This window comes from Primulina eburnea, chromosome 12, assembly GCF_022965805.1.
Source record: "Primulina eburnea isolate SZY01 chromosome 12, ASM2296580v1, whole genome shotgun sequence".
Classification (NCBI taxonomy): domain Eukaryota; kingdom Viridiplantae; phylum Streptophyta; class Magnoliopsida; order Lamiales; family Gesneriaceae; genus Primulina; species Primulina eburnea.
Genome location: NC_133112.1, coordinates 7,459,879 through 7,486,788, shown reverse-complemented (window position 1 = coordinate 7,486,788; position 26,910 = coordinate 7,459,879). Strand labels below are relative to the sequence as shown.

At 35.1% G+C, this 26,910-nt stretch overlaps 1 protein-coding gene across 2 annotated transcripts; it reads left to right on the top strand.

Moving 5' to 3' along the window:
- Positions 1–15,566: 15,566 nt before the first annotated feature.
- Positions 15,567–25,108, top strand: LOC140806916 (uncharacterized). Of its 2 annotated transcripts, none has more exons than XM_073163466.1 (19): positions 15,567–15,759; positions 16,040–16,154; positions 16,315–16,542; positions 17,103–17,189; positions 17,618–17,707; positions 17,801–17,927; positions 18,016–18,113; positions 19,460–19,628; positions 19,720–19,841; positions 20,305–20,433; positions 20,506–20,604; positions 20,696–20,753; positions 21,413–21,488; positions 21,570–21,699; positions 22,087–22,244; positions 22,487–22,559; positions 22,819–23,013; positions 23,491–23,584; positions 24,173–25,108. In XM_073163466.1, exons 2-19 carry the CDS (start codon positions 16,080–16,082, stop codon positions 24,988–24,990), a joined length of 2,826 nt encoding a protein of 941 aa, XP_073019567.1. In that variant the 5' UTR covers positions 15,567–15,759; positions 16,040–16,079; the 3' UTR covers positions 24,991–25,108. The 2 variants fall into 2 exon arrangements, with proteins under 2 accessions (XP_073019567.1, XP_073019568.1); XM_073163467.1 differs by having other exon boundaries at positions 15,567–15,826.
- The last annotated feature ends 1,802 nt before the right edge of the window (positions 25,109–26,910 follow it).

The following is a 26,910-nucleotide window of genomic DNA, read 5'->3' as shown; positions in this document are numbered from 1 at the left end:
GTATAAAAGTACCGCTCGAGCGTCGCCTTTTCTGCTCACTTTTCGCTTCAGTTCGCACTTTGCTCCATATTCGGCTTCCCGGTCATTTTTCCTGCAAATTTTTCACATACGAGTGAGACCTGATAAAATGCAAATGTTTATTCTATAATGAATAAAATGTAAATGAAATAAACGTACGCACAATGCAAACACACACACATTAATGCAATAAAACACGTAAAAACAACACCTATCAACCCCCTCATACTAACATTTTTCTTGCCCACAAGCAAAATAGGTTACAGACCACAATCAAAACACGAAACAAACACAAAAGGGAGGCTACTGAAACAACTAAAATGATGGTGAAGTAGCGAACCGGTATCTCCTGCCTCAGCGGGTGTTTGAACCACATCCACTTAGTCAAATCACAACATATATTACCGCCCCTTCAAAACATTGCCCAGCATTTGTTCTTTTCGAACAGAGTGTGGTTGTGTGTGCCGTGGATTTTTCTAGCTTGTGTTTCAGACAGTTTCATTCGCAAATCATGAGGGTTGCCAAATAGACAAGTCAACGCAAATCTCGCTCTCCTGAGTTCTGTTTCTATTTGGGACCGACCAGTAAACACATAAAGTGGTAGAATTTCATGGTAAAACATCAAAATGCATGGGGTCAATAGTTATGACTGCTCAACTGGCTCAGGGAGATTGGGAGTACGTAGATCATTTTCACTATGCCCTTGTCAGAAATTTTTTCTGACATTCCTCAACGCCTTACATCTCCTTCTTTTTAGCCTTTGGGATAGGATTTCATCCCTTTCCGGCTCCCCCACACCTTACATCCCATTTATTATTCCAATTTTTTTTTGGCGCATAGTTTTCACATACATACTCCCTAGGCTTTGGTATATGTTTATTTATCTGGCCTAAGGATGAATTTTCAGGTCCTATGCACGATTGGAAGGAGGATGTTTGATATGTGCTCTTGATTTGCTACTCGAATTCATGCTACTGGTTAGTCCCTCATGTCAACAGACATTCATTCAAGTTCAACTTGCATCTAATGTTTCTCCGGTTCCCCTCACAGATTGTTTTGAACTTAACTGTCATCGACACAACTATTAAAATCCACTATGTGTGCATAACCCAAATTCAATATACTTGGGGATTCACAACGAGTGATCATACTAAATAACATGCAGTTCATTCATCCCACAATCATCATCGGCTACCAATTCACTAGTTTCACCATCATGACACTCATGCAAAAAAAATATGAACGCAAACAAATAAGAAGACGTATGACGACCCCCTCATACTAGACGTGTGCAATGTCCCCATTGCACAAAATACTCAAAACAAAGAAATGCAAACACAAATGCAGACTAATAAACATGAAAGCTAAAAACATGCTAGACTGAAACAACGATAAGAAAGAAAACAGAAAGCGGTAAAGAAATAAAAGTGCAAAGAAGGGGAAACAGTAAACTCCCCTAGTCAAGACTCGTCGTCGTCGTGCTCAGGTGGTGGCACTCCGGCAGCGTCCCCCTGCTGCTGGTAGTCGTACTGAAAATGGAACGGGGGAGGGGGTGGCATAGTCGGTGGGAAGGTGCCTGGGTCAATTCCCCCGTGTATGAGCAAAGCGCGCATCATGGAGTCCATTTGAGCTGCATGGTCAATGAGGTACGAGTTGATCTGATTTTGATGCGTCATGAAGGCGAGGGTTTCACAGATTTTTTCATTTTGGGGTCGCCTCCAGGGTTGTGGCGGCAGACGGCGTGGGACGGCAGTGCTTGATCCGCCGGCTTCCTCCTCCTGGAGGGGGAATTCACTGATTCGTTTAGCACGTTTCTGCTGGAGGTCGTCCACACAAATAGGCTTCATAGGCTGCAACCACTCCTCATCATCGCGAAATACAACTCCCGCTCTAGCACACAACTCAGAGATGATGGTGGGAAAGAACAAGCCGACATGACTGTTGTGGGCGCTCAGTGTGATTTGCGAATTTATAAGTTTTCCCACATTGATGTCGTATCCCTCGGTCAAAGCATAAAGCAGCACCGCCCGCTCTTTCTGTACCCCGCTCTTGTGCAAGACCGGCATCATCCTCCGAGCCACAAATAAATACCAAAGGGCAACTCCAGCTTTCAAATATTTCTCGTCAAAACAGCTTGGCGAGCCTCCCAATGGTTTCCACATCGCGCCCGGATGGCACAATGTTGCGAGAATAGTATCATAATTTGGGTTGGCGACTAATGTCTGGAAGCGAAAGTCGTCAACTTCCGATGTCTCTAACAGTGCATTGATCGTAACCGAGTCATACGGTACATGTCTACCCCTAACAAAAACCATACCATCTCTCCCCTCCGCCGCATTGGCATAGAATTCGCGAACCACTGAGACTACCGCCGCCTTAGGTTGATTACCGAATTGTTCCCATTCACGCCTTTCCAAATCGACAAGAATACCCAAGTGTCTATCCTCAAACTATCTCCGGACTCCCCTCTCGGCTATAGTGTTTCGGTGAATTTTGGCATGCTCGTATCTAGCCCTAGCCTCCATACTAACAAAACGATGTCTATCAAAGGCGGAAGATGAAGTAGAGGAGCCGGGGTTACCTCTTTGTTTCTTGGGAGCCATGGTGTGTGAAGATGGAGATGGTGACCGGAGAAGAAGACCCGAGTGATGGAATATTCTCGTGTCCCTACGACGATTGTTCCACCTAGCTGAGGATTGGAGGAGGAATTGACAACCTGCACAAGAAAATTGAATGGAAAAGGGTTCGAACCATGGTCCACTGGGGTCGATTCATGGTTCACGAGGGTATTTAGGTATATAAAGTTTATGTTTAAAGTTTGGAAAGAAAATATTGTAGTTGGAATTAATTCGGAATTAAAACACATCACGAATTAGTAATTAAGGAATTAAATCGAAATCCTCGAGTTTAAATTAAATAAAAATATTAAAAATTTAATTTAAGCTTAAATAATTATTTGGGATAGTCTCAAGACAATAAAAGTGAGAAAAAGTCAAAAATCGAGAATTTTAGGGTGCAAGGGCAAAACGGTCATTTTACACATAAGTAGTGCGAAAAGCGTTTACAGTGTCTCGAGGGATCATAACGCATGTTAAATGATATTTTTATAACTTTTATGATGAAAATATGAGATTTCATGATTTATGGTAAAACTGTGTAATTTTTACTGTTCAAAATATTATTTTACAAATGTGGAAAGGACACGATATTTTATGATTCAAGTGTTGGGAGGCGAAAAAACCACTTTCCAGGGGGTAGGATATTCTATGAATGACGGTGCATGGGCTAATGATGGACCATCTTAATGTCTTATGACCAGTAGTGGTACATGGGCATGGGTCGAGGCTCATGTTAGTTCAGCCTAATAGCCAATTATCGTTACAAAAAAAATTTGAGTGTGCCTTTGCGTTTATACACTCGAAAAGTTGAAGACCTTTACGTAGAACGTACACCGGAAGGCGGGGAATAATTTTTCTTTGAAAGCTTAAGGAACCCGACAACTTGCTGCTGAAAAAAACGAGAGAATGTTGTTGCTGAAGGGTATGGTGGGCGGCCAAATGAGTAGGCTAGGTTTAGGGTTTTAATTCATAGTGTTTAAGTTGTAAATTAAGTGCTAAAGGTTCTTAATTAAAAATTAAAGTGATTAAAAGGGTTTTGGATCAATTAAGCAATAAAATACCCTCTCAAGCCCAAAATCATTTCCCAAAAATATTTCTTTTAGATATGTTTTTAAAAATATTGTGTGAACCCTCAAAAAGTCCACCGACTCGCTAAAATTTGTGTACCGGTTAAAAATATAAACTGGCGAGTAAAATACTCCACCAAGGCCAATTTTCGAAAATCTCACCTAAATACACCTTATATTAAATAATTAAAATTTATTATAAAAATATTTTCCCTTAATTATCTCCGGTATCCGTTCCTCGTTCGAGCGAAAAAACATCAAAAATCCCTTATGCACGAGACTTTAATGAACCATGCAATAAAATACATATCCATGCAATAATCATGCATTAAATGCATAAAAATCATTAAACACATATTTTGAAGAAAAACCCTAGATTGCATGCAATCAGGTTATGTAGCTCGAATTTCCTAGACCTTACAATCAGCTGCCTTGTGGCCCTCTTCTTTGCATATGAAACATCTGAAGGTTCCCCACATACATTTTCTGTAGTGTAACTTCTTGCATTGCTTACACGTAGGGGTGATCACGGTGCGGTTTTGCGGTTTTTTAAAAAAAATTCAAACCGAATTGCCATATGCGGTCGGTTAGTATTTTGAAAAAATAATCGCGGTTTTACATGAAGAATTAGTATTACGGTTTTTAGCGGTTTTTAGCGGTTGCGGTCGGTTTACGGTTTTTTTAATGAAAAATATTAGAACATATATTTTAATTTATTTGAAAACAACAACAATATAGTGTCTTCAAATATAAATTATACTTCAAAGCATATAAAGATAAAAATAGATAAAACAATAATCAAGATTTAAAACTAAGTTAATAATTTAACAACACAACATACTTACAACAAAAATGACATTTATACTACTTTATCATTTTTCTACTTTCAAACTTCAAACTAAATATTATAGCAAAAGAAATAAATAATCTAATAAAATATTAATATGAAGAATAATTAAGAAGAGGATAAGTTTTATTTGTAAAAATAATAATTTTGAAGAAAGTTGAGATTTAATGAATGACAACTTCTTAATTTGAATATAGTGTTTACAAATTATTATAATTCTAGGCCAAATATTATGGCAAGCGGTTTAGGCGGTGCGGTTTGGTGCGGTTTTTGGCAAAAACAATAACCGAACCACGTATGCGGTGCGGTTTACGATTACTATTTTTAATCGCGGTTTTTTTTAAATATTATGAAAAACGGTGCGGTGCAATTCGGTTCGGGCGGCTCGGGCGGTTAATAAAAAAATTTGATCACCCCTACTTACACGGTTGTCCCTCCTCTGGCTTGGGAGCCCCTAGTGCCTATGGTGGCCGTTGATGTTCGGGCCTCTTAAACTATCCCTTGGGCTTCTGCTGCCCTTGATACCTCGGTGACCCTGTGAACTGCTTTTTATATAGCTGTGAGCTAGACTGGCCTGATGTCTCTTCCACTGCATCTCTATATATCAATGTCTGTCAGAGCGTGCTCCGCCTGAAAAGCACAAGCAGTGGCCTCGTCATAGCTCGCAGGTCTCATCAGTATAACATCACGGCATTAGGTGGGTCTCAGGCCATCCATGAAATGTCTCAGCTTCTGAGCGGCGTCTCTCGCAATAAGGGGCACAAAATGTCTCAGCTTCCTGATAAACTCGGCCACAATCGAGTCCCCCTGGCGGAGACTCATGAACTCCCTCGTGAGAGTAGCCAAATCCACCCCATGAGCGGCTCCCTTCCACCAAAGTGATGCGTCATCTCTCAACCTGTAAGTGGCGCACCTGACCCGGTCGCCATCCCTCATCTGCAAATACTGAAAATGTAGTTCTAAAGACCGAATCCAACCCTCAGCCACAAAATGGTCAGTGGCACCCCGAAATCCTTCGGGTTGAGCCACCTAAACTGCTCATATACGTCTGTCTGGTGTCGGGGAGCCTGTTGTGCCTGCTCTATCAGTCTAGCAATGCCTTCGAGGATTCGAGTAGCTGCATCCCCTGGCGGTGGCGGTGGCGGTGGTAGTGGGAGGCCTCTATCGCCTCCAGTAGTATCATCCTGTCGATCAGTGATAGGGGGCGTCTGGGAGGCATGATATCTGATACAATCTAAATTCTAAACGTAACCCATCATGCAATTTAATCTAATTTTCAAAAAATTTAATCCTTAAATCATGAAAGCAGCTAAACATGTACTGTAAATCGCTGTAAAACGTGTATCATGTAATCATGCAGGTGATAGCATTAAAACATTTAAAACATGTAAACTTACAGACTTGAGGCTTGAAGACTAAGCTGCAGAAGCTGGCGGTGGCACAACCCTATACAAGACCTTTGCTCTGATACCAACTGAAACGTCTACTAGAATTTTTTTGCAAGCTAATTTCGAATAATTAAAATAAAAGGTTCCAATACTGGTAAAACACTGCAGCTAATATATGTTCAAAAATCCTGTCTCTATCAACAACATGCAAAAAGAACAATGTATAAAAATGTCCACAAACATTCCTAACTAATATTGTATGATGTGTGGAAAATATGGTCCCCGGCTAGCTTGCGCACATCTAGCCCCACCTATTCAGTTTTCGGCGCCTCCAATCTTTACATCAATATGTTCATCTACATCATTCACACCTAGTGAATCTAAAGACTCAACACACCAAAATCGTTATAACAAATACATATACATGTCATGTAGTAGTGAAAAGTACTGTAACTAAAATAAACTTTATGATCTTAAAAGCGTGAACATAAGCATAACATAAACATAAACGTGTCAAAGGCATGTATCAACATATCAGCACATACGTATTCATTTTCTTTATTTGAATTTCGTTCATTAGTTTTGGCTTTTGTATAATCGTATTAGTCGATGAATCAATCTACGTATAACCGCAATACCCGGCGGTGGGGACATCAGCGACAGTATTACCCATCCGCTGAGCATTGACCTTATATGTCATCGTATTATCGTATCATCGTATTTAGTCACAACCAACTCTCTTCCTTCAAAACATATCATCGTATTCATCACTAATAAAAATCATGCATATACATAAATTTCTTAAAATCAAGCATGCAGCGTATTTTCATATTTCCACAAAAAGTCATATGTGTGACATCATAAATATTTAAAACATGTAAAATTGCGATTAGGGTGCTGTCAGGATTGCTAACTCAACCCGGGTGCAAAATTATCATTTTCCCTTGGAAACCTTAAATGACCGTTTTACCCCTGGACCTCAAAATTTCAACCCGAAGCCCACCAAACTCCTTAAAACACCTCAAAATTATTTATAGACGTTTCTTATATATAAACTCGAACTTGTTTAATAACTTATGCGATTCGTTTTAAAACTTGGATCGGAGTCACGGTTTCAACCCGAATCAACCCAAAATTCAACCAAACTTTTCCCAACTTAAACCATGACTCGAATCTACATGACCAACCCTTAAACCGCTTATTCGAGACCCCTTATGACCCTCAATCAGCACCTAAAAGTTGCTGGGTTTTTTTTCAGCGTTCATGCACCGATACCCTAGTTACGTAAATGCTCCTAAATGTCGACCCTAGCCCAAACCGACGAGGACCAGACTCGAACCAACTCTTCCTAGCCCACCTTTGGATCCTCCTAGACCGATCTAACCCAAGCCCTCATCCCCATGCATTCCAATAGATGCAATCACTCGAGAGTCACCCAAAAGTGCCCAACCGAGACCATCCATCACTTATCTCACTCGTTCTGCCCCATGACCAAGACCAGAAGTGTTCGAGCCATCCTAGAACAAGACTCAGACCCACCAGGGTCTATTCCAAGGCTAGGAACGGCCCTTGCACAGCCGACTCACTCATTTCTTCCGATATACCCAGAACCGAACCAATCACCCAAGAAATACCGATCGGCCCTCATTAAGTCTCGACTCCTAACCGACTCCAGCCCCTTGACGCCTTATTCCTTGACGTGTACAGCCCCCAAGGATCATAACTCGGCAGCCCCTTACATGAAAACAAGGGAAAAACATGAGTTCCGTATCAAACAATGCATGTTTCATGTCAAAACTTTGCAGAAACGATGCTACATAATAGACCAAGGATTTCTCATGCATAAACACACAAACCAGCATATTATGATGTGAATGATGAGAAAAATGAGATTTTGGGCGTGCCTTTGCGTTTATTCGCTCGAAACCTTGAAGATCTTTGCGTAGAACGTGCACCGGAGAGGTGGGGAATAATTTTTCTTTGAAAGCTTAAGGAATCTGACGACTTGTTGCTGAAAAAATGAGAGAATGTTGCTGCTGAAAGGTATGGTGGGCGGACAAATGAGTAGGCTAGGTTTAGGGTTTTAATTCATAGTGTTTAAGTTGTAAATTAAGTGCTAATGGCCCCTAATTAAAAATTAAAGCGATTAAAAGAGTTTTGGGCTCATTAAGCAATAAAATACCCTCTCAAGCATAAAATCATTCCTGAAAAATATTTTGTTTAGATATGTTTTTGAAAATATTGCCAGAACCCTCAAAAAGTTCTTCGACTCGCTAAAATTTGTGTACCGGTTAAAAATATGACTTGATGAGTAAAATACTCCACCAAGGCTCATTTTCGAAAATCTCACCTAAATACACCTCATATTAAATAATTAAAATTTATTATAAAAATATTTTCCCTTAATTATCTCCGATCTTTGTTCCCCGTTCGAGCGCGAAAACGTCTAAAAGCTTTTATGCACGAGACTTTAATGAACTATGCAATAAAATACATACACATGCAATAATCATTCATTAAACGCAAAAAATTATTAAACACGTATTTTGAATAAAAACCCTAGATTGCATGCAGTCATGTTACGTAGCTCCATGATATAAGACTATTGATTCATGTCATTTCACATTAGATTACTCCTATCATAGATTACCATTTGACTTGTTATGACTATATATAACATAGTTTATTCCTTCACTATATCCTCAAAGAGTTAAGCTTTATTTCATTTATATTTATTTTAAATTACAGACACATGATTACAAGACTTTGAATATGATGAAAATCGAAACATTGGCTTAGTAAGACTATAAAATTATGTTTTTCTTTCATTTGAGATCGCAGTGATAGTATTTAGGTTATTTTTTTTAAAGTCAATGATTATACACACTTCTGCTACTGTAAGTATATAATCATGATGATATTAAAAATCGATGCTCATAATGGTATTAAGTTCCATCGGGTTTATCCTCAAATATTTTGGTGATATAAAAAATTACATAAGATATTTATATTTTTGGATTATTATGAATATGTTTTAGAATGAAAGTCGCTAGTGCCTAACAGTATGTTCAAGACCTTTGGATAATAAAATAAAATAAAACGTATGTTTTCAGTTTCAGCCCAAAAATTGAGCATCACACATTTATAATTTTTTATGTCTCTTGATTTAAGGTAAATTTAGAATGTCAAAGGGAACTGATAATACTATGCCAAATTTCTCTCAATTAATCTTTGAGTGATACCATTAAGAATTTATGTTTTAAAATAAATACTATTTAAAGTTGTTTTTACTATATAAATAGGATGACGTCACTAAGAAATAGCTAACGGGCTAGAAATTGAGATGAATCATCGCCCACAACAAGAAGAAATGACATATCCATCCATGATAAAGACCATCACTCCCAAGAAATGGGAAACCAAGGACCACATATTCCAAGGCAAGAGCAAAATCCAAAAAATATGTTTGAAAAAATTTAATCAACTTATGCAATTATATCAGCAATCACCAACAAAACACATTGGCAAAAATAATCGATGTCTCGATAGAATCGAAGAGGCAAGTGATTGAACTATTGAAAGATTCCTTAGGTTCCACCCCCAAGTTTTATGGCATCTCTGACACACTACAAGCTGGAGAATTGTTTATCAAAATTTAAAAGATTTTCCATGTTCCTAACTACTCGGAGGAACATAAAGTGAAATTTGAGGTATAAAATTATGTTGGGTGCAATAATTGTCCTTGCTTGGTAGAAAGATCGAACCGTGGTGCTTGAACTGTTGTGCAATTTAAAAGATTTGAGTTGCGCCATTACCACCAACTAAAGCTTTTAGTAAAGCGGCAATCGCTCGGTCCTACAATTCATATCAGAGCCAAGTTCACGTGTTTGATTCCCATTTATTGCAAGGAGTGCAATTATTGGAAGGGAGATTGTTGGGTGCAATAATTGTCTTTACTTGGTAGAGTGATCGAACCATGGTGCTTGAGATATTGTGCGGTTTAAAAGATTTGAGTTGCACCATTACCACCAGCTATAGCTTTTGGTAAAGTGGTAAGCATTCAGTCCTACAAATTCAAAATGCATCACATAACTAGCGTAGAGTCGTTGATCATCAGTTCAAGAAAAACAACACTCTCCTAACCTTTTGCGAGAATTTGTGGAAAAATACATCGCTCAAATAATACTTAACACGTGCGAACAAGAATTGATGGACTCAGTTCATGGTTCTTTGGCTGTGATATTATACGAAGCATAATTCCATCGTTGGATTCACTACGCGTCTCATTTCCTGGAAGATGAGGCAAGAAAGACGAAGAAATTTTGTCAAGGCCTTAACCTTTATATTCGTTGGGCAACATTATTTGTCGAAGCCTTGAATTATAGTTCTGCTGTCAATCAAGTATTGCGCGTGGAGGCAGAGATCAAATTGCTTCTCGAGAGAAAAGAAGGTGAAAAAACTATGGGACCCGCAACTCTGTTATACCAAGTAGCCAAAAAATAATTCCTGAAATAGAGACTCAATTAGACTAACATAAAGAACCTTAATGAAAAAAATTTCGAGAAAACACAAGCATTAACAATAAAGAGAAATGTGGATATTGCAGTAACCACATCCACAACGAGGAAAAATGTTGTAAGAAACATGGGAAATATGTGTTTTGCTGAAGTGACAAGCATCATATTCAAGACTACTCGAACAAGAAGAACAAACGCCACTTGCACCAAAACTCAAAATTTTAGTCAGAGCATACACACTCGTTGGAAAAAAGAATGTGTCAATCCAATACACGAATAATTATATAAAATTATAGATATTGATTATTTAAATAAATTTAAAATAATGATTGATATGGGAAGGATCAGGGTCGGGGGCACCAGCTAGGGTGCTTCGAACACAATATTCTCTATGAGCTGCAATAGCTCGTTTTCTAAGAATGTATATACCGATGAATTAGATCGAGTTTGGTATTAAACCAAGTGGAAAACAATCGAAATAATTCTTCGTTAAGAAAAACTGATATATTTTATATCATGTGTAACTGAATAACTGAAAATAACATGAATCAGTTGTGACATATACCAGTTCAGTTATGGTGAAAAACTGAACCGACAGATGCTCTTACTGATCAAATCAGTTGAAAACAGTAGTTAAATAATTAAATACACAAGATATGTTTATGGTTCGAAAACTTTAATTGCTCCTACGTCACCCCTTCTATCACATCGGGTAGGATTCACTAGAAGACTTTGATTAATTACAACAAGTGTAATAACCCACCCAACTTAGAACTTACCCACTGCCTAACTGAACTTTTAGACTAGACTGAAAGCAACACCTTCCAGTCAACACTTGTTTAATATCTGTGTGTTAAAGACTACATACACAAGTTTATTGTCTTTGTGCAAGACTGTATTTGTGTGGTGGTGGGGTGTGTGTGTGTGTGTGAGATAACTGAACAATGAACACTACAAGAAAGTGTTCTCACACAGTGAGGGAATTGTGCTGCTAAACTAAGCTTGATAACACGATAGAGTGTTCCCTCTGGGAAAATTTCTTCTAGTAAGCTGATATGCAATATGCGTGCCCTTTCTATTGTATGTTCACACACTTGTTCTTTTTCTTGATATATGTTGGTCTTCACTGATCTTCTATTTATAGGCAGGAAACTGATCATACAATGATACTTAACAATTTTATCCGTTGCAGCTTGAATGTGTTTCTTGAGATTCGTGTTTCGACTTTTCCGAAATCTATAATGGAACATTTTGTCTTTAAGCTTTGCTACAACGTCCATTATTGTACCTTTAATCGTACAGATGTTTTTGTACCCTTGTATGTAGCTGAAATCCACTTAGGTAAGCTTGTCTTGAATTACAACTGATTAAATCATAACTGATGCACCTAACTGATCATCTGAACTGATTTTCAGTTGGAATGGTAAAATCAATTGACTCGTCAGTTGAACGGTTTTCACTATTTCAGTTGAACTGGTCAGCTGCGTTCTTCATCAGCTGGCTGGGCTTATGAAGGTCTTCTGCTGAACCACCTATCAGCTGGACAATCAGTTGAATTGTTCTTTGATATATCAGTTGAAGTGATTCGGTTTGGTTAATCAGCTGGTATTTTTAGTTCGCATCTGTTAGCTTCAGTTTTGGCTCGTTTAACTGATTAGTTCGAAGCCGGATAAGTTTCAATTTCATGCGCACTTAGGTAAATCATTAGAAACAAAATTACAAATTTTGTTAACATCAAAATCAAGATTGCGAATATGAAATGTTTCAACAATATATACTCATGGAAGATAGGATAATAATTTAATACTAGTAGAGGTATTTTAGGTAAAAATAGGATATTAAGTTTAAAAAAATAATAATATAAGAAGTTCAAATTTTTTGGGTGCAATAACAACTCTTGTTAGGTGAGCAATTGAAACATGACGTTTGAGCTGTTATACGATTTTAAAGATTAGATTTACACTATTACTATTACTATTAGCTATAGTTTTTGTTTTAGCGACAAGTGCAATTATTGAAAAGATCATTGTTGTTGGTAAAAATTGTCCCTATTAGGACAACAATCAAAACATAGCGCTTGAGCTGCTGTAAGATTTAGAAAATTAGAATTCAACCATTACTACTAGCTATAACTTTTAATAAAAGAACAAACATTCAATCATACAAAACTAATGAAGATATTTTAGATAGAACAAAAAATATTATAACGTACATAAATATTTTACCGTACATACCAAAATTATTTAATTACTCTATAAGGAGTATTTCTTCAATGGCAAATATTTTGAAAAAATAATTTTATATCTGAAAATTTCTTTATAGACTTTTATGGATTTGATAAATTTTTATTGACTTTTATGGAATCTCACAGATTTATAAACAGATTTATGTGGATTTATGTAGACTTTTTTGCAAGATTTTTATAGACTTTTGTAGATTTTTTTTATAGAATTTTATAAATTTTGTACTTAACTATAACATGTAATTTTTTATTAATTTCTTTGAACCAATAATTAATTGACATATATAACATATTCAATTTGAAATTATTTTTAATATTTATATTAATAAATAAATTTACTTATTTAAAAGTTAAATCGTTTAATCCTTACATGTATATATATGTGGGTTTATATGCATGTTTGTAAATTTTTTAAAATACATCAATTGATTAACATGTAATCTTATTTTTAAATTGATAATATAAATGTAAAAATAATATTATTTATTATTGTGTGAATATAATTTTGTATAAAAATATCATAGCTTACATATTAATTAAAAATACGAAAATGAATTTAAAAAATCATTGTCGTTACGAAACTATTCAATTATTAAGAATTAAACAACATTTTTTTGATCATCTTTTATTATTATTGAATATTACATTAATTTGTATAAATCATAAATTAAAAATCACAAAATCAATTCTATAATTCAAAATTTCCCCGTGTTATTAAAATAAAAAATTATTAAATGAACAATCAGCCAAAAAATGAAAAATTTGAAAAAGAAAGATGAAAATATATATAGAGATACACTTCGAAAATTTGAGAGAGTAATAGAAATAGATGAGAGGAGAGAAGATATGAAGATATGTGATGTGAAGCGACAGAGAGAGAGTTAGAAGTTTTAAAAATCCATTCAAATCTTTGGGGTGAACCAAATACAATTTTTTACAATTTGTAGTTGTACCTTAGGCTTTAATGTTTGTATGTCAATGAATTCCACGGAGTTATTAAAAGTCCATGGAATATTTGAATACCCGTAGACTTTTATAGAGTTTATAAAAGTCAATGTTGAATACCACTTGACTTTTAAAAACTCCATGAAAGTCTATTTTGAATACCACAAGACTTCAATAGAGTATACAAAAGTCTTGATTGAATACCTCTAGATTTTTAAAATCTACAAAAGTCATTAAAAGTCAATAAATTTCCCACGTTGAATACACCCCCTTAGATTATTCATTCCTCTAAAGCCTCCATCATTTTTCAGTTGGTAGAACCCGATTAATCAACTTTTTGTAACTTTTTTTTTAATATCATTTTTTACAACAATTTTTTCAATCCAAATCCCATTTCTCTGCGACCAATTGTGCTGTTCACATACAATTTCGTTGTATGATCTTTAATGACTTCCGTCGATAATTTTTTTTCCACCGAGTACTTTTCTAAGAAATTCTCGTGTTTGAATACGTCATTGGACTCTTTTTTTTTCAATGCAACATAGCAAGTTGTTCGTAGAAATATGATGCGCATTACACATTTGTGCAGTCAACTGACCTTTTCATCAACGCAAGATTAGTAGTAGTCAAAGAAAAAAATGTCATTGTCCACGAGAGAATGTTCGATTTGATGGAATATGAGAACGATTGATTAATTATCAGAAGTTCGATTTCTCATATCAAAACCATTTCAGAAAAGCTTCAAACACATTACTTGCTCATTGTAATCTATATGACTGATGTGGTTTGCAAACTATTATGTTAGTCCAACGATTTACCCAATCGGAGATTCTGACATTAAAAAAAAAAGTCATTTGCATACCTCCCTTTAGGGGGGGTTGAAAGCTCATTTCATGTATTTATTTCATTGTCGCCTATGGAGACTTTTGTCACCTCAAATTAGGTGTTTTCGGTGCACTCAATGCAACATTTATGACTCGATGTTACTTTTCGATTAAAAATATATAAAGTCGTTTATTTCTTCAATAATTTAAGTTCTACTGACCTATTTTATTATTATATACAATATAATATAAAATATTAATTCTGATATTTAGAATTTAAATTATAAATCTTGAAGTTTCGCAAGGATGCCACGAGTCCTCACTATTTCATCTCAAGCATTCAAAGAAATTATATTTTATTTGTGTCTTGGTACACGATGTATATACATCTTATTTTTTTTTTATTTTTTTCGTGTTAAATGATATCGTACGAAATTTTTGAATATTATATTAAAATATATTTTATTGAGATATGATAGTTATATATTATGTACTAAAATAGTTTTATGATATGAGTATGTTTTTTGTGAGACGGTCTCAAGAATCTTTATCTGTGAGACGCGTCAACCCTATCGATATTCACAATAAAAAATAATACTTTTAGCATAAAAAGTAATATTTTTTCATGAATGACCCAAATAAGAGATCCGTCTCACAAACTACGATACGTGAGATTGTCTCACACAAATTTTTGCCAGGCAAAAACTTGTGTGAGACGGTCGCACGAGTCGTATTTGTGAGACGAATCTTTTATTTGGTCATCCATGAAAAATATTACTTTTTATGTTAAGAGTATTACTTTTTATTGTGAATATGAGTAGAGTTGAGTCTGTGAGACGGTCTCATTTAAAACCCATTTTTATTTATATAATTGACGATGAAGAAGTATTTTATAAATTTTTATTAATATTTTCGTATGCGCAAAATACATTTAATTTTGTAATGTAATACATGAAAATGAAAATAATTTAGAATTTTTGCAGATATAGGCACGAAAAAATACACAAAAAAAATAATTTTTTTTAATTTATGATTATTTATATTATTTAAAAAGTTTAAAAAAAAAAATTTGAAAAGTCGTTAAGCAGAAACTCCACTACCTAGCGTTCACCAATAAAGAGAGACGTCGACGAAAAGCGTACCCACCAAATCTCCACCAGCACGGGCGACATTCTTTAAATACTGCTGCTCCACCGATTATTCCGAGGATTCACGCTTCTTGTGCGCTTGGCATCCGATTCTTTTACGCGTTCGATTTCTAAATTCCGATTCTATCCTTAATCCCTTTTCCTGGTGAGCTTCGATGATAACCCTTTTCATATACTTTGGAAAAAAAGATTTGTTTTATGGTATTTTGGAGGTAAATGATGATTGCATTCACGTTCATTGGTTATTAGTGAGTTGTTGTTTTTTGATCAAATTGTTGGATTGAATCTGTTTGTTCATGAGATGTTCCTGGGAAATGCTTGTTTTAGTTCTTGGGTTATGATTATCATGTTTTTTGGTTTATCCGGAATTATGGATAGTGATGCCTTCAATTCTGATGAATTATATGTGATGTTTGTGAATATAGTATCAGAAGAATCTCCACTTTGCTGTGAATTAGTGTTCCGATGGGATTGGGAAGCATTTACAAGAGGCGTGCCAAGGTTTTTACATTAGCTGTTGTAATTTACCTCGACTATAAGGTACAGTGTGCTTCTCTCGGTTACCTTGACCTGATTGTTTACTCATGATGCGAAATGGAAACCATTTTCTTTGTTTTGTTTTCTTTCTGTTTTAATGCCTCATAATCCTGAGACAATTTCCTCTCATTTTTGTATGATTTTTTTTAAAAAAAATCTATAGGCCCTGCAACAGAGGGAGAAATGGAATCGCAAGTCTAAAAGTGATGATCTCTGGGAGAAAGCTCACGAACGTAATGCTAAGCGTGTTCTTAATTTGATAGTTGAGCTGGAAGGTTTGTGGGTGAAACTTGGGCAGTATCTATCTACACGAGCTGATGTGCTTCCCCAGGCATATATTCGGCTTTTAAAACAGCTGCAGGATTCTCTTCCTCCTCGCCCTTTAGAAGAGGTGATTACTTTGATTTTAATTTATCGGTTTTGTGAAAGTTAGTGGACGATGAGCATGGTTCCACTCTAACTAAAATTTAGTCATGCCACAGCAAGAAGATCACAAGTTATTAGAGGTTGTAGTCACCATCCTCGAGATCCATGAATGCACCAAAATTTTCTACCAGGAATTTGCATATATACCATGTCACTCTCCCATATGATGGCTATCAGAAATATGCATTTTTGTTTTGGTTATATTATTGTTGTACCACAGATATCTGCATTTTTATGGCTACATTGATGATAATACCTCCAAAATTTGTGGGGAACAACAGCTTTTTGAGTTTAAATTAGAGTGGAAATTTGTTGTGATAAAATGTGGATAGGCCAAACCTGCATGATTGGGGAAATCAATCCTAGCCATCTCATCTACTATTTTTTTATATTTTTTTTTGGATATATATGAATATGCTTACCATTGTGAGATAAAAATTTGAGCAAATAAATCAGTTTTACCCTCAAATGGTGAAATTTGTGCAAATGTTCTTGGGAAACCTATAACTAGATTCTTTTATGCAGATTCGTCAAACTATCAAAAGAGAGTTAGGGGGATCCATGGACGAGCTCTTCTTGGATTTCGATAGAATTGCTCTGGCAACTGCATCAGTAAGACCCTTGTGCAAATATTACTGTCTGAGAGAACCAAGGAACTGTGGATGCAGATTATTGCTTTTTGATAACACGTTGAAGTACAATTAATCATTTTTTTGTTAGTAGAAAGGAGCGGATATTATACCATTACTGTAACAACTTTGTACTTGTTCTTAGTGATGGAGATTTTTAGACAAGAGTAGTTCTGCCGATCATTTGAAGCTGTTCTCCTAGTGTCTTGAGAAAAATCATGAATAAATAGGTTTTCCCTACGGATATCTACTTTTTCCCCAGATACAAGACTAGTGGTCATTCTGACATTTTTTCATTTTGTCTTTTATGAACATAAGTATTATTTTGCCTATAGTTGTTTCCATTTTTGCCTGTGGCGGAATGATTTATATGCTGGATGTACGTAATGATCTGTTTGATCTTTTATGCAGATAGCTCAAGTTCATCGGGCTACCATGATGGATGGGAAAAAAGTGGTCGTTAAAGTTCAACATGAGGGCATAAAGGAAATTATATTAGAGGTCATTATCGACCTTTGTTCTTGGGGTGTTAGGATGCTGTTTGAGTAATGTGCTATACAATAAAAGGATTATTGCAAACTTTCACTTTTGCAGGATTTGAAAAATGCCAAGTCTATAGTTGATTGGATTGCTTGGGCAGAACCACAATATAACTTCAATCCCATGATAGATGAGTGGTGCAAAGAAGCACCCAAGGAACTTGACTTCAACCATGAGGCTGGTAGGTGTGAATTCTTGATTTAGTTGTATCTTTTGTCTTGCACTTGCAGTATCATTTAACTCTTATGTTGCTTCTCCTTTTTGTGTAGAAAATACTCGGAAAGTTTCAAGGAATCTTTGCTGCAAAAGTAACTGTGGTGATGACAATATAAATCGTGTGGACGTCTTAATTCCAGAAATTATTATGGTATTATTTTTTCTAAATCTTTGAGATGAAATTCTGGTCTACATAGATTGGTGCTTTTCCTTGAGGAACTAAACAATCATGGTTGCGAGTCAAATTTTCAATGACGGTAGTGAATACAAAATAATTGTTTTTTTATCAAGTGTTAAAGATTTAGATTCACATCTTTTTCTGATTGTTATTAGAGGCAATGAAAAAATTAACCGGCCCTATCTATAGCAATGAAGCATGACAAAACCACTTTTCAAGTGCCTACCAACAAGTGCACCACTGTCTGTGTGGGTGGCAGGTTCAATATGAGTTTAGCCTGCTCAATTGATTTGTTAGCTTCCTTGAGTATGATGCTGAAGCTCGAAATTTTCGGACTTGTGAGGTTCAAAAGCTGATGAGCCTAATTGTGAGCACTTTTTTTCTTTGATATTAACTTAATCTTCAACGGGGATTCAAACTTTGAGAGGATCCCATTTAGCTGTTTATTATCGAAAATATTCAAAGTTTACTTGTAAACTTGTATCAAATGTAAAGGGAAAAAATGTATAAGAAGATAGAAAGAGATGTAATTGCTGAGGATACAATGTGATTTGCCTTATTTGCTCTGTCAAACTTAAAATCAAAATAATGGTTTTAACGATAAAATGAGTAATGCGCTGCATCATAAGTGAGATTTATCATCTTTGAGTTTATTGCCAATGGTTTTTCTTGAAAGACCACGATAAATAATATTTTTTTATTTCTGTTTGAAGTACAACTTAGGTAGGAAGTACAATTAAACAGATCATTTAGTTGAATGGTGGCTTGGAGTTGGTTTTTTCTTCAGAAATAGCAAGACACTGAATTATTCTATCAACTTTGTTGGATTTGTTCTTTCTATCTTGTGATGGTAAAAACTTGAATGTACTAGTCTTACTCTACATTTAAGAATTTCTGTATTTATATGCCTTAGACAGACCAAAAATGCTCTCTAGGTTATCTCTATCAATCAAATTGAAGCTCCATGCCTCCACGGGAAAAGAAAATAGGAGTATAAATCTACTTCCTTTAGTAATATGTTATTATGTTAGCAAAAGTCGGTGAATAGTGAATACCTAACCGGATGGCAGCTACAACATTGTGATACCATATTTGTAGTTTTTCAATTGGGTTCAACTGCTCTACAAGGGTAGTTCATGAGATTCAATAAAATGTTAGTTGTTTTCATTTATTATGTACAATTTGTTCTGAATATAGTTCTCTGGGTGTGGGAAAATGTTCCTTTCTACTGAAGACCCCACCCATCCTCAATTTTTGCTTTTTCCTGCATTTTACTGTGAAGGGAGGTGTATTAACTTTTCACTCTGTTTTTCGTCAAGTCAACTGAGAAGGTCCTCATTTTAGAGTATATGGATGGTGTACGACTAAATGACTCAGAATCATTGGAAGCACTTGGTGTGGACAAACAAAAACTTGTAGAGGAAATTACACGCGCCTATGCCCATCAAATCTATGTTGATGGTTTTTTCAATGGTGATCCTCACCCTGGTACTCTCTGCTCCCTCTATCTTTTACATGTCTGTATGTTATTTTTCCAAATAGTCCACAATTTGTTCATTGTTTATGGGATGTAAAATAGGAAATTTCCTTGTGAGCAAGATTCCTCCACATCGACCAATTTTGTTAGATTTTGGTCTTACAAAGCATCTATCAGCAAGTATGACACAAGCACTGGCAAAAATGTTTCTAGCATCTGCTGAGGTTAGTACTATTCTTTTATTTTAGTTCTTTATATTAGCTGACACGTAATAGCCCAAAATGATTAGAAAGCACAATCCAATGTATCTATCCCTCGATACTTGAAACTTCAATTGTTTTGCTGACTCAAATACATTCCACCTTTGACATTCTTTTATTGTGATTCTTTGTAATAAAATAACATGTAGAAGCTCATAAATAATCAGACAACCCAGTTCAGTCGATAATTATCCCCTGATTCCAGAAACTTCAATCGTATGGCTAAGTCAAATGCCTTCCACCTTTTACACTATCCTTTTATTGTGGTTCTTTTTATTAATTGACACGTGGAAGCTCATAAATGATTAGAAAGCACCATCCAATCTATTACCATCCCCTGATACTTTCATTCCTCCTTTTGCATGGAACTGTGCTGCTATTGAATTTTCTAACTTGTACATCACAAAACACCCTTTATCTTTTGCAGGGTGATTACGTGGCACTTTTATCTTCCTTTGCAGAAATGGGACTAAAGATGCGGTTGGACCTTCCGGAGCAAATGATGGAGATAGCAAATGTGTTCTTCCGCACCTCAACTGTGGCAAATGAAGCTCCTGTAAGCTAGCACATATTGTTATAATGTGATTTTTCCAATTGTCTACTCAATGAACTTTACTCATTGGTCTAGCAAAACATGAAAATCTTGGCTGAGCAAAGGGCTAGAAACATGAAGATTGTGCAAGACAAGATGAAACTCAATAAGAAAGAAATGAAACGTTTTAATCCCGTAAGTTCATAATGTCTTTCGGTTTGCTACCATCAACCTATTGATGAGCTATCTTTTCTTAGTTTCTAAGATATTTCAAACATTTCTTCAGGTCGATGCTTTTCCTGGTGATATCATTATTTTTGGCAGAGTAATTAATCTCCTGAGAGGTGGATTACAGACATATAGTATAATCTCTATATATTAATAGCATCGGGACCACATAAATTCTATCGACAAAGGAGATATTTAACAATCAATACACTTATATATTTTAATTAAATTTACATAGTAATCTAGGATTAAATGAGCATACACTTAATCAACTAAAAAATCATGTGCATATTATTAAAGTTGAATTACTCTGTTATCATGTTATGAACTAAACAAAAAATGATAAAAGAGGAGTAAATAAATTATATGATATTGTTAGTATGCCAAATGGTAGCAAATCAAAGCCCTAAATATAGAAAACAGTTAGTCAATTTAAATTTATATAGTTTTGGGGTGTGAGCTAAGGAAGAAGTATCAACAACACTTCTTGATTTTTTATTTTTATTGTATGATAAGGCAATTACAAACTTCTAGATCTAATTAGAAAAATTAGAGATGATATATAATAATTTTTTGAATTAAAGAAAATTAAGAAACAATATTCTTGTTTTAAAAAGTTGCCGGCTCAAAAAAAAAGTCACGGTTTCTATTTATTTTATATAACTTTAGCAAATTATTAAGTTAAAAAGATTATGATGTATATGTATACATATAATTATGTATAAATTTTTCTCTATAAATTTCTCCTGAATTTGGGAACCGGCATGGATATCAGGGCTTTCATCATCCATGAATGTACGCATAGTATATGTGGATATCATGAGACCATTTGCTGAATCCGTTTTGCAATCGTAAGTTTTGCTCTCTCTCTCTCTCTCTTTAATATTTTCAAGGTCGCTTGCCTCATTTGCTATTTGTGTAACTTCTCTTAGCAACCTAAACAATGGTCCAGCATTTAATGCACGATGGATACATGACACTCCGATCTTATCTAACGTTGAAGACAAGTTGAGGCGGCTCTTAGTTGATCTTGGGAATGCTGATAAAGTACTTGGGATCCAGGTGCATACTACTGCTTCATGACATGTCCGAAAGAGAGCTAATCATTTTTTTCCCAAAATAGACAGTGCTTTTGGTAGTTACTTGACAGAGGAATTGATATCTGCGTTCATCTAGAGCTTTGGAATAGTGTATAAGAGATTAACAAGACATAAGATTTATCCTAGTACATTCTTGTTTATTTTTATATGATAACATGAAAATTTCTGAAAAAAATTCTGTTTCGGCAAAAATTATGTCATTTGTTTTACAAAGAATGACTAATTTGTTAGTATGTCTGACACGATATTTCAGTTTGTCCATTTCTTCTATTGAGAAGGCTGATTTGACTCGTCATAAATTCTCGTGGCTTCTTTGACAGGCCTTCATTTCTGTTTTGAAAATGTATAGGTATGTGCCTATAAAGATGGAGAAGTAATTATTGACACGGCTGCTGGGGTGCTTGGAAGATATGATCCTCGGCCTGTTCAACCGGATAGTTTATTCCCTGTTTTTTCTGTATCAAAAGGGATCACGGCAGGCATGGTACATTGCCTAATTGATAATGGGTACACAAAACCTTCCGTGCTTCTGTTGTCCCTTGCAAGGAAAATCTTAAGTGATTGTGCTTTAAATATTTTGTACTAGTCACTTAATATTTGTCACTTAAATAGTTTAATGGATTATCACCGTGATTTTGGGATCAAATACTTGTCATTTTACAGAAAGTTATAACTAGTGATCATAATGCAAATCAAATATTTTAAATCATAAAGCATTCCAAACTCCATATCTCAAGTTCTCGTCGCAGGAAGCTGAATCTCGAGGAGAAAATTGCAAATATCTGGCCTCACTTTGAATCCAGCGGAAAAGATCAAATTAAGGTAACTTTTTGTGCTGCAGTTTAATTTTGCCGTTGCTATTGAAGTATATCATCTATTTATGGCAAAACTTATAGTCGTTGAGAAAAATAACGAAGATGTTAACGAGAAAATCTGAAGTTTCTGAACTCCAACCTTTTAATTGACAAAAGTAAGATGCGGTTTACAATTCCCAAGTAGAACTCCTATTTTGTTTTATTTGTTTATGTTTAGCATAAATAAACAAAATGTAAATATATATTTTTTATTTATGCAAAATTAGGTTCATCATGTACTTAATCATACGTCTGGGTTGCACAATGCGTTGGCCAGTCTAACACGTGAAAATCCGTTGCTAATGACTGATTGGGATGAGTGTCTGAACTGTATTACGGCAGCGGCACCAGAGACTGAACCCGGTCATCAGCAGTTGTACCATTATTTATCTTTTGGATGGCTATGTGGCGGTATTATTGAGGTATTTCAGATCTTTTTAAAATGGAAAGCATATAAATTCTGGTCTCATCCAAAATGGATCTGTATTCTTTTTCGAGTTACTTCAGGTTGAGGTTTAAATGCTATCAAATGCCTGATATACCTGATTTGTTTAGCAGCAAACGTTTCACATATTATGACCCTTACATTCAAAGTTCTATTTATTTGACATATTAAATATATGTAGATGGGGAAATGAAGGAAAAAACTTGTAGTTATCATGCCTAATCACGATCATATATCCAGTAGTAAATAGTTATATGGCTTAGAAAGATTTTGAAACAATCTGCTGGATGGATTTTGTCGCAATACTGCTAAAATTCTATAAGAAAAAAGGATTGTGGTGGATCCTTTTGCATATTCTGTTTATAGGCCTTGATATACTGCATATAAACTTGTCAATATTTGAACTGGCAATCTATGGAGATAATAAAATATCGTCATCATTCTTGTTGTGCAGTATGCCTCCCATAAGAAGTTTCAGGAAATTCTTGAAGAAGCGTTTATTCGTCCTCTTAATATAGATGGCGAGCTATACATTGGAATTCCTCCAGGCATGTCCATTGATCAACTGTTTTGCTCACACTCACTTGTGGTCTTGATACACTATGTTCATCTTTGCTGACTCAGATGAATATCTTCACTGAAAGGAAATTTCATGCTTCACACTACCCAGAAGGGTGTATCTAGGAGTGAATATTTATCAAAACATCTCTCTTGTAGTGATAAATTAATTTCCATGCATCATTGGGGTAATGCCCTTAGGGTACCATCTCATCACCCCTTAACTAAGGATCAAACTATTTTTTCAATTCAAAACATAGTATTTTTAAACCTCGATGGAGTTTTACATAGTAATGGCTATGGCATGGGAGGTTTTTCTTGAACCTTGAGGGTTGGAACATTCGGTTTACTAATTTTTTTAGTCACTCGTTATTTTGTTCATTTATGACATCTATTTATATTTGCTAAATTGTTAAAAGCATGGGCGACCCCAGAATTCGACTGCATTGTTTGCCTCTGGGTTTGTTCCATTTGGGGGACAACATATTAATTTCTCCCTTGCCAAAATTATAAGCTTGAAATTGTCCTTAGTTTTTTTTTCCGGCATATAGCCTAACCATATAGTTTCTTTCTCGTAGGTGTGGAATCTCGACTTGCCACGCTTACCGTAGATATGGACGAAATACAAAAATTTTCAGAAATCAGTAAGCGTCCAGACCTACCATCCACCTTTCAGAACCAAATACAAGATGTTTCTCAAATGGCATCCACTCTTCCTGCCTTATTCAACACACTTAACGCACGCCGTGCCATCATACCTGCTGCTAATGCACATTGCTCAGCTCGAGCCTTGGCACGCTACTATGCAGCTCTTGTCGATAAAGGTGTCATTCCAGCGCCACATTCTTCTTCCACCAAGCCCCCACTCGGCAGCCATCCGCACATTCCCAAGTTCTCGTCTCCAAGAACCTCCAAGAAACGGACGTGTTTCAGCGGTAGCTCCACTAAAAAGTTAAGTGACAATAACTACTCTCAGGTTCCGAGCAATGACACCACCTCCAATGGCTCGTTACCTGATTATCATAGCAATTCTAGAACTAGGAAGCTTTTCACTAACAGTAACATTCACGATCAATTCATGGGAGTTGGAGAATACGAGGGTTTGACACTTCCGAATGGACAATTTGGGCTTGGATTCAAGAGATCTTACTCAGAGGATGGTAAATTAATCGGTTTTGGCCATTCGGGCATGGGAGGTTCAACCGGATATTGCGACATAAACAACCGGTTTGCGATTTCTGTGACTTTGAATAAAATGAACTTGGGAGGTGTGACTGCAAAGGTGATGAAGTTAATTTGTTCAGAACTTGATATTCCATTGCCTGCAGATTTTTACAGATTTACAGAGAGGATACATGAGAATGAGGTAAATGTGGCTAGCCCTTTGATTAATTGAGAAGCATCTTATAGTGTATATTTCTTTGATCATATTTATTTTTGTTGATCTGGTTTTGCATGATACAAATTTAATACAGATAATGGAATTTAAATGAATTACATACCTGAGTTTTATATATTTATTTATTCTTTTTTGATACAACGGGTGTGTAACATAATACACAAATATTATGTATGACTTGAACTACTATATTTATATTTTATAAAAGTGTTTCGATAAAAATGATGTTTAATATTAAATAGGAAAGATACCAAGATATTATTCTGTTGCCACAAATTTTTCGACATTACATAATCAAAATATTAATTTCATTAATGAGAAATTAGTTCATTTATGTAGTTAACCAAATAGATTGTACTAAATGATATTTTAGGTAAATTTGAAATTATACCATGATCCAAACGATTATTCAATGGTTTAGTTAATATAATGTAGTAAAGATAGTTAATGTTTGTGTATTATATTGTTTGAAGTAGTATATATTTGGAATATTAAGTTATATATTATATGTAAGGATATATATCTAATTATTTATACTATTTTCATTTTATTATATAAAAAGTAGTATCATATTTCTTTAATTAGGTGAGTTTTATTTGGCAAAAACTTGTGTGAGACAGTCTCACAGGTCGTATTTGTGAGACGAATCTCTTATTTGGGTTATCCATGAAAAAATATTATTTTTTATGCTAAGAGTATTACTTTTCTTGTGAATATGGATAGGATTGATCTGTCTCACAGATTAGGATCCGTGAGATGGTCTCACATGAGACCCACTCATTTTATTTTAAACATCTCATACCAGCTTATCATCTAGCAAAGTTATTGTTGTTTCACTTACGCAAAAACGGAACGTATGCGTTTTACGACGTCATCTTTCAACGAGAGTCGTAGTCAAATGATTATCATATTTAAAAAACTCGTGAAAATTAATATTGCAACATTGCCACAAAATTATAATTGATTTAAAGAAAAAATAATCTCTAAAGTTGAAATTTTGTCGTTAAGTTATAATCTAAGATGTTAAAATAAGCATAAATAACGTTAAAAAACATGGAGGGTAGAAAGCACTTTATTTATTTATATTTATCAGAACATGATAAGTTAATTCTATAAATATCGGATATTAAATTTTCAAAGTATTCATCACTCACCCAAATAGGCTTTTTTTTTAAAAATATTATAAATTTAAAAAGTGTTTTTAAAAATATTGCAATGTGAGAAGGTTTATAAAACTAGTGTAATCCGGAGAGTGTACCGGATTCTACAGCGACGGTTTATAGCCGTCGCAATTAGCGACGGTTTTATGATCCGTCGCCCATAGCGACGGCTTCAAAACCCGTCGCAGATTTTATAATCCGTCGCTATGTGCGACGGTTATTAACCGTCGCTGTTAGAATCCGGTGCAGTCTTCTACAGATTCTCCGTGCCCCCTTTCCTTTTTATTTTCTTTTTATTTTGTTTTAAATAAGTCTGAATCCGGTGCAGTGAAATGCGAATTTTGTACAAGTTTTATAAACACTTTAATTTGCAACATTTTTATAATGTTTTCTTTAATTTATAATATTTCTAAAAAAACCGACAAAATATTGCATGATATTACTGTAAATAATAATATTGACGTCGTGCGATTAATGTACGCCGTTAATGTCTAGACATTATTTTTTTAAAATCTTTTACTATTAACAACAGCGCATATAAACATGCACACTGTTAATAATACTATTAACGGCGTGTCTTTATTGTGCACTGCGAAAATTGTATATGTTATTTTATCAACACACATAAATGCATTCTACGGATATTACTATCCACAGCGCGCTTTTAATGCACGTCGTTATTTCTGTCATATACAATCACGCTGCACATGTTACTTTTAACGGTGCGCACTTGACAGAAATAACGGCGTGCATTAAA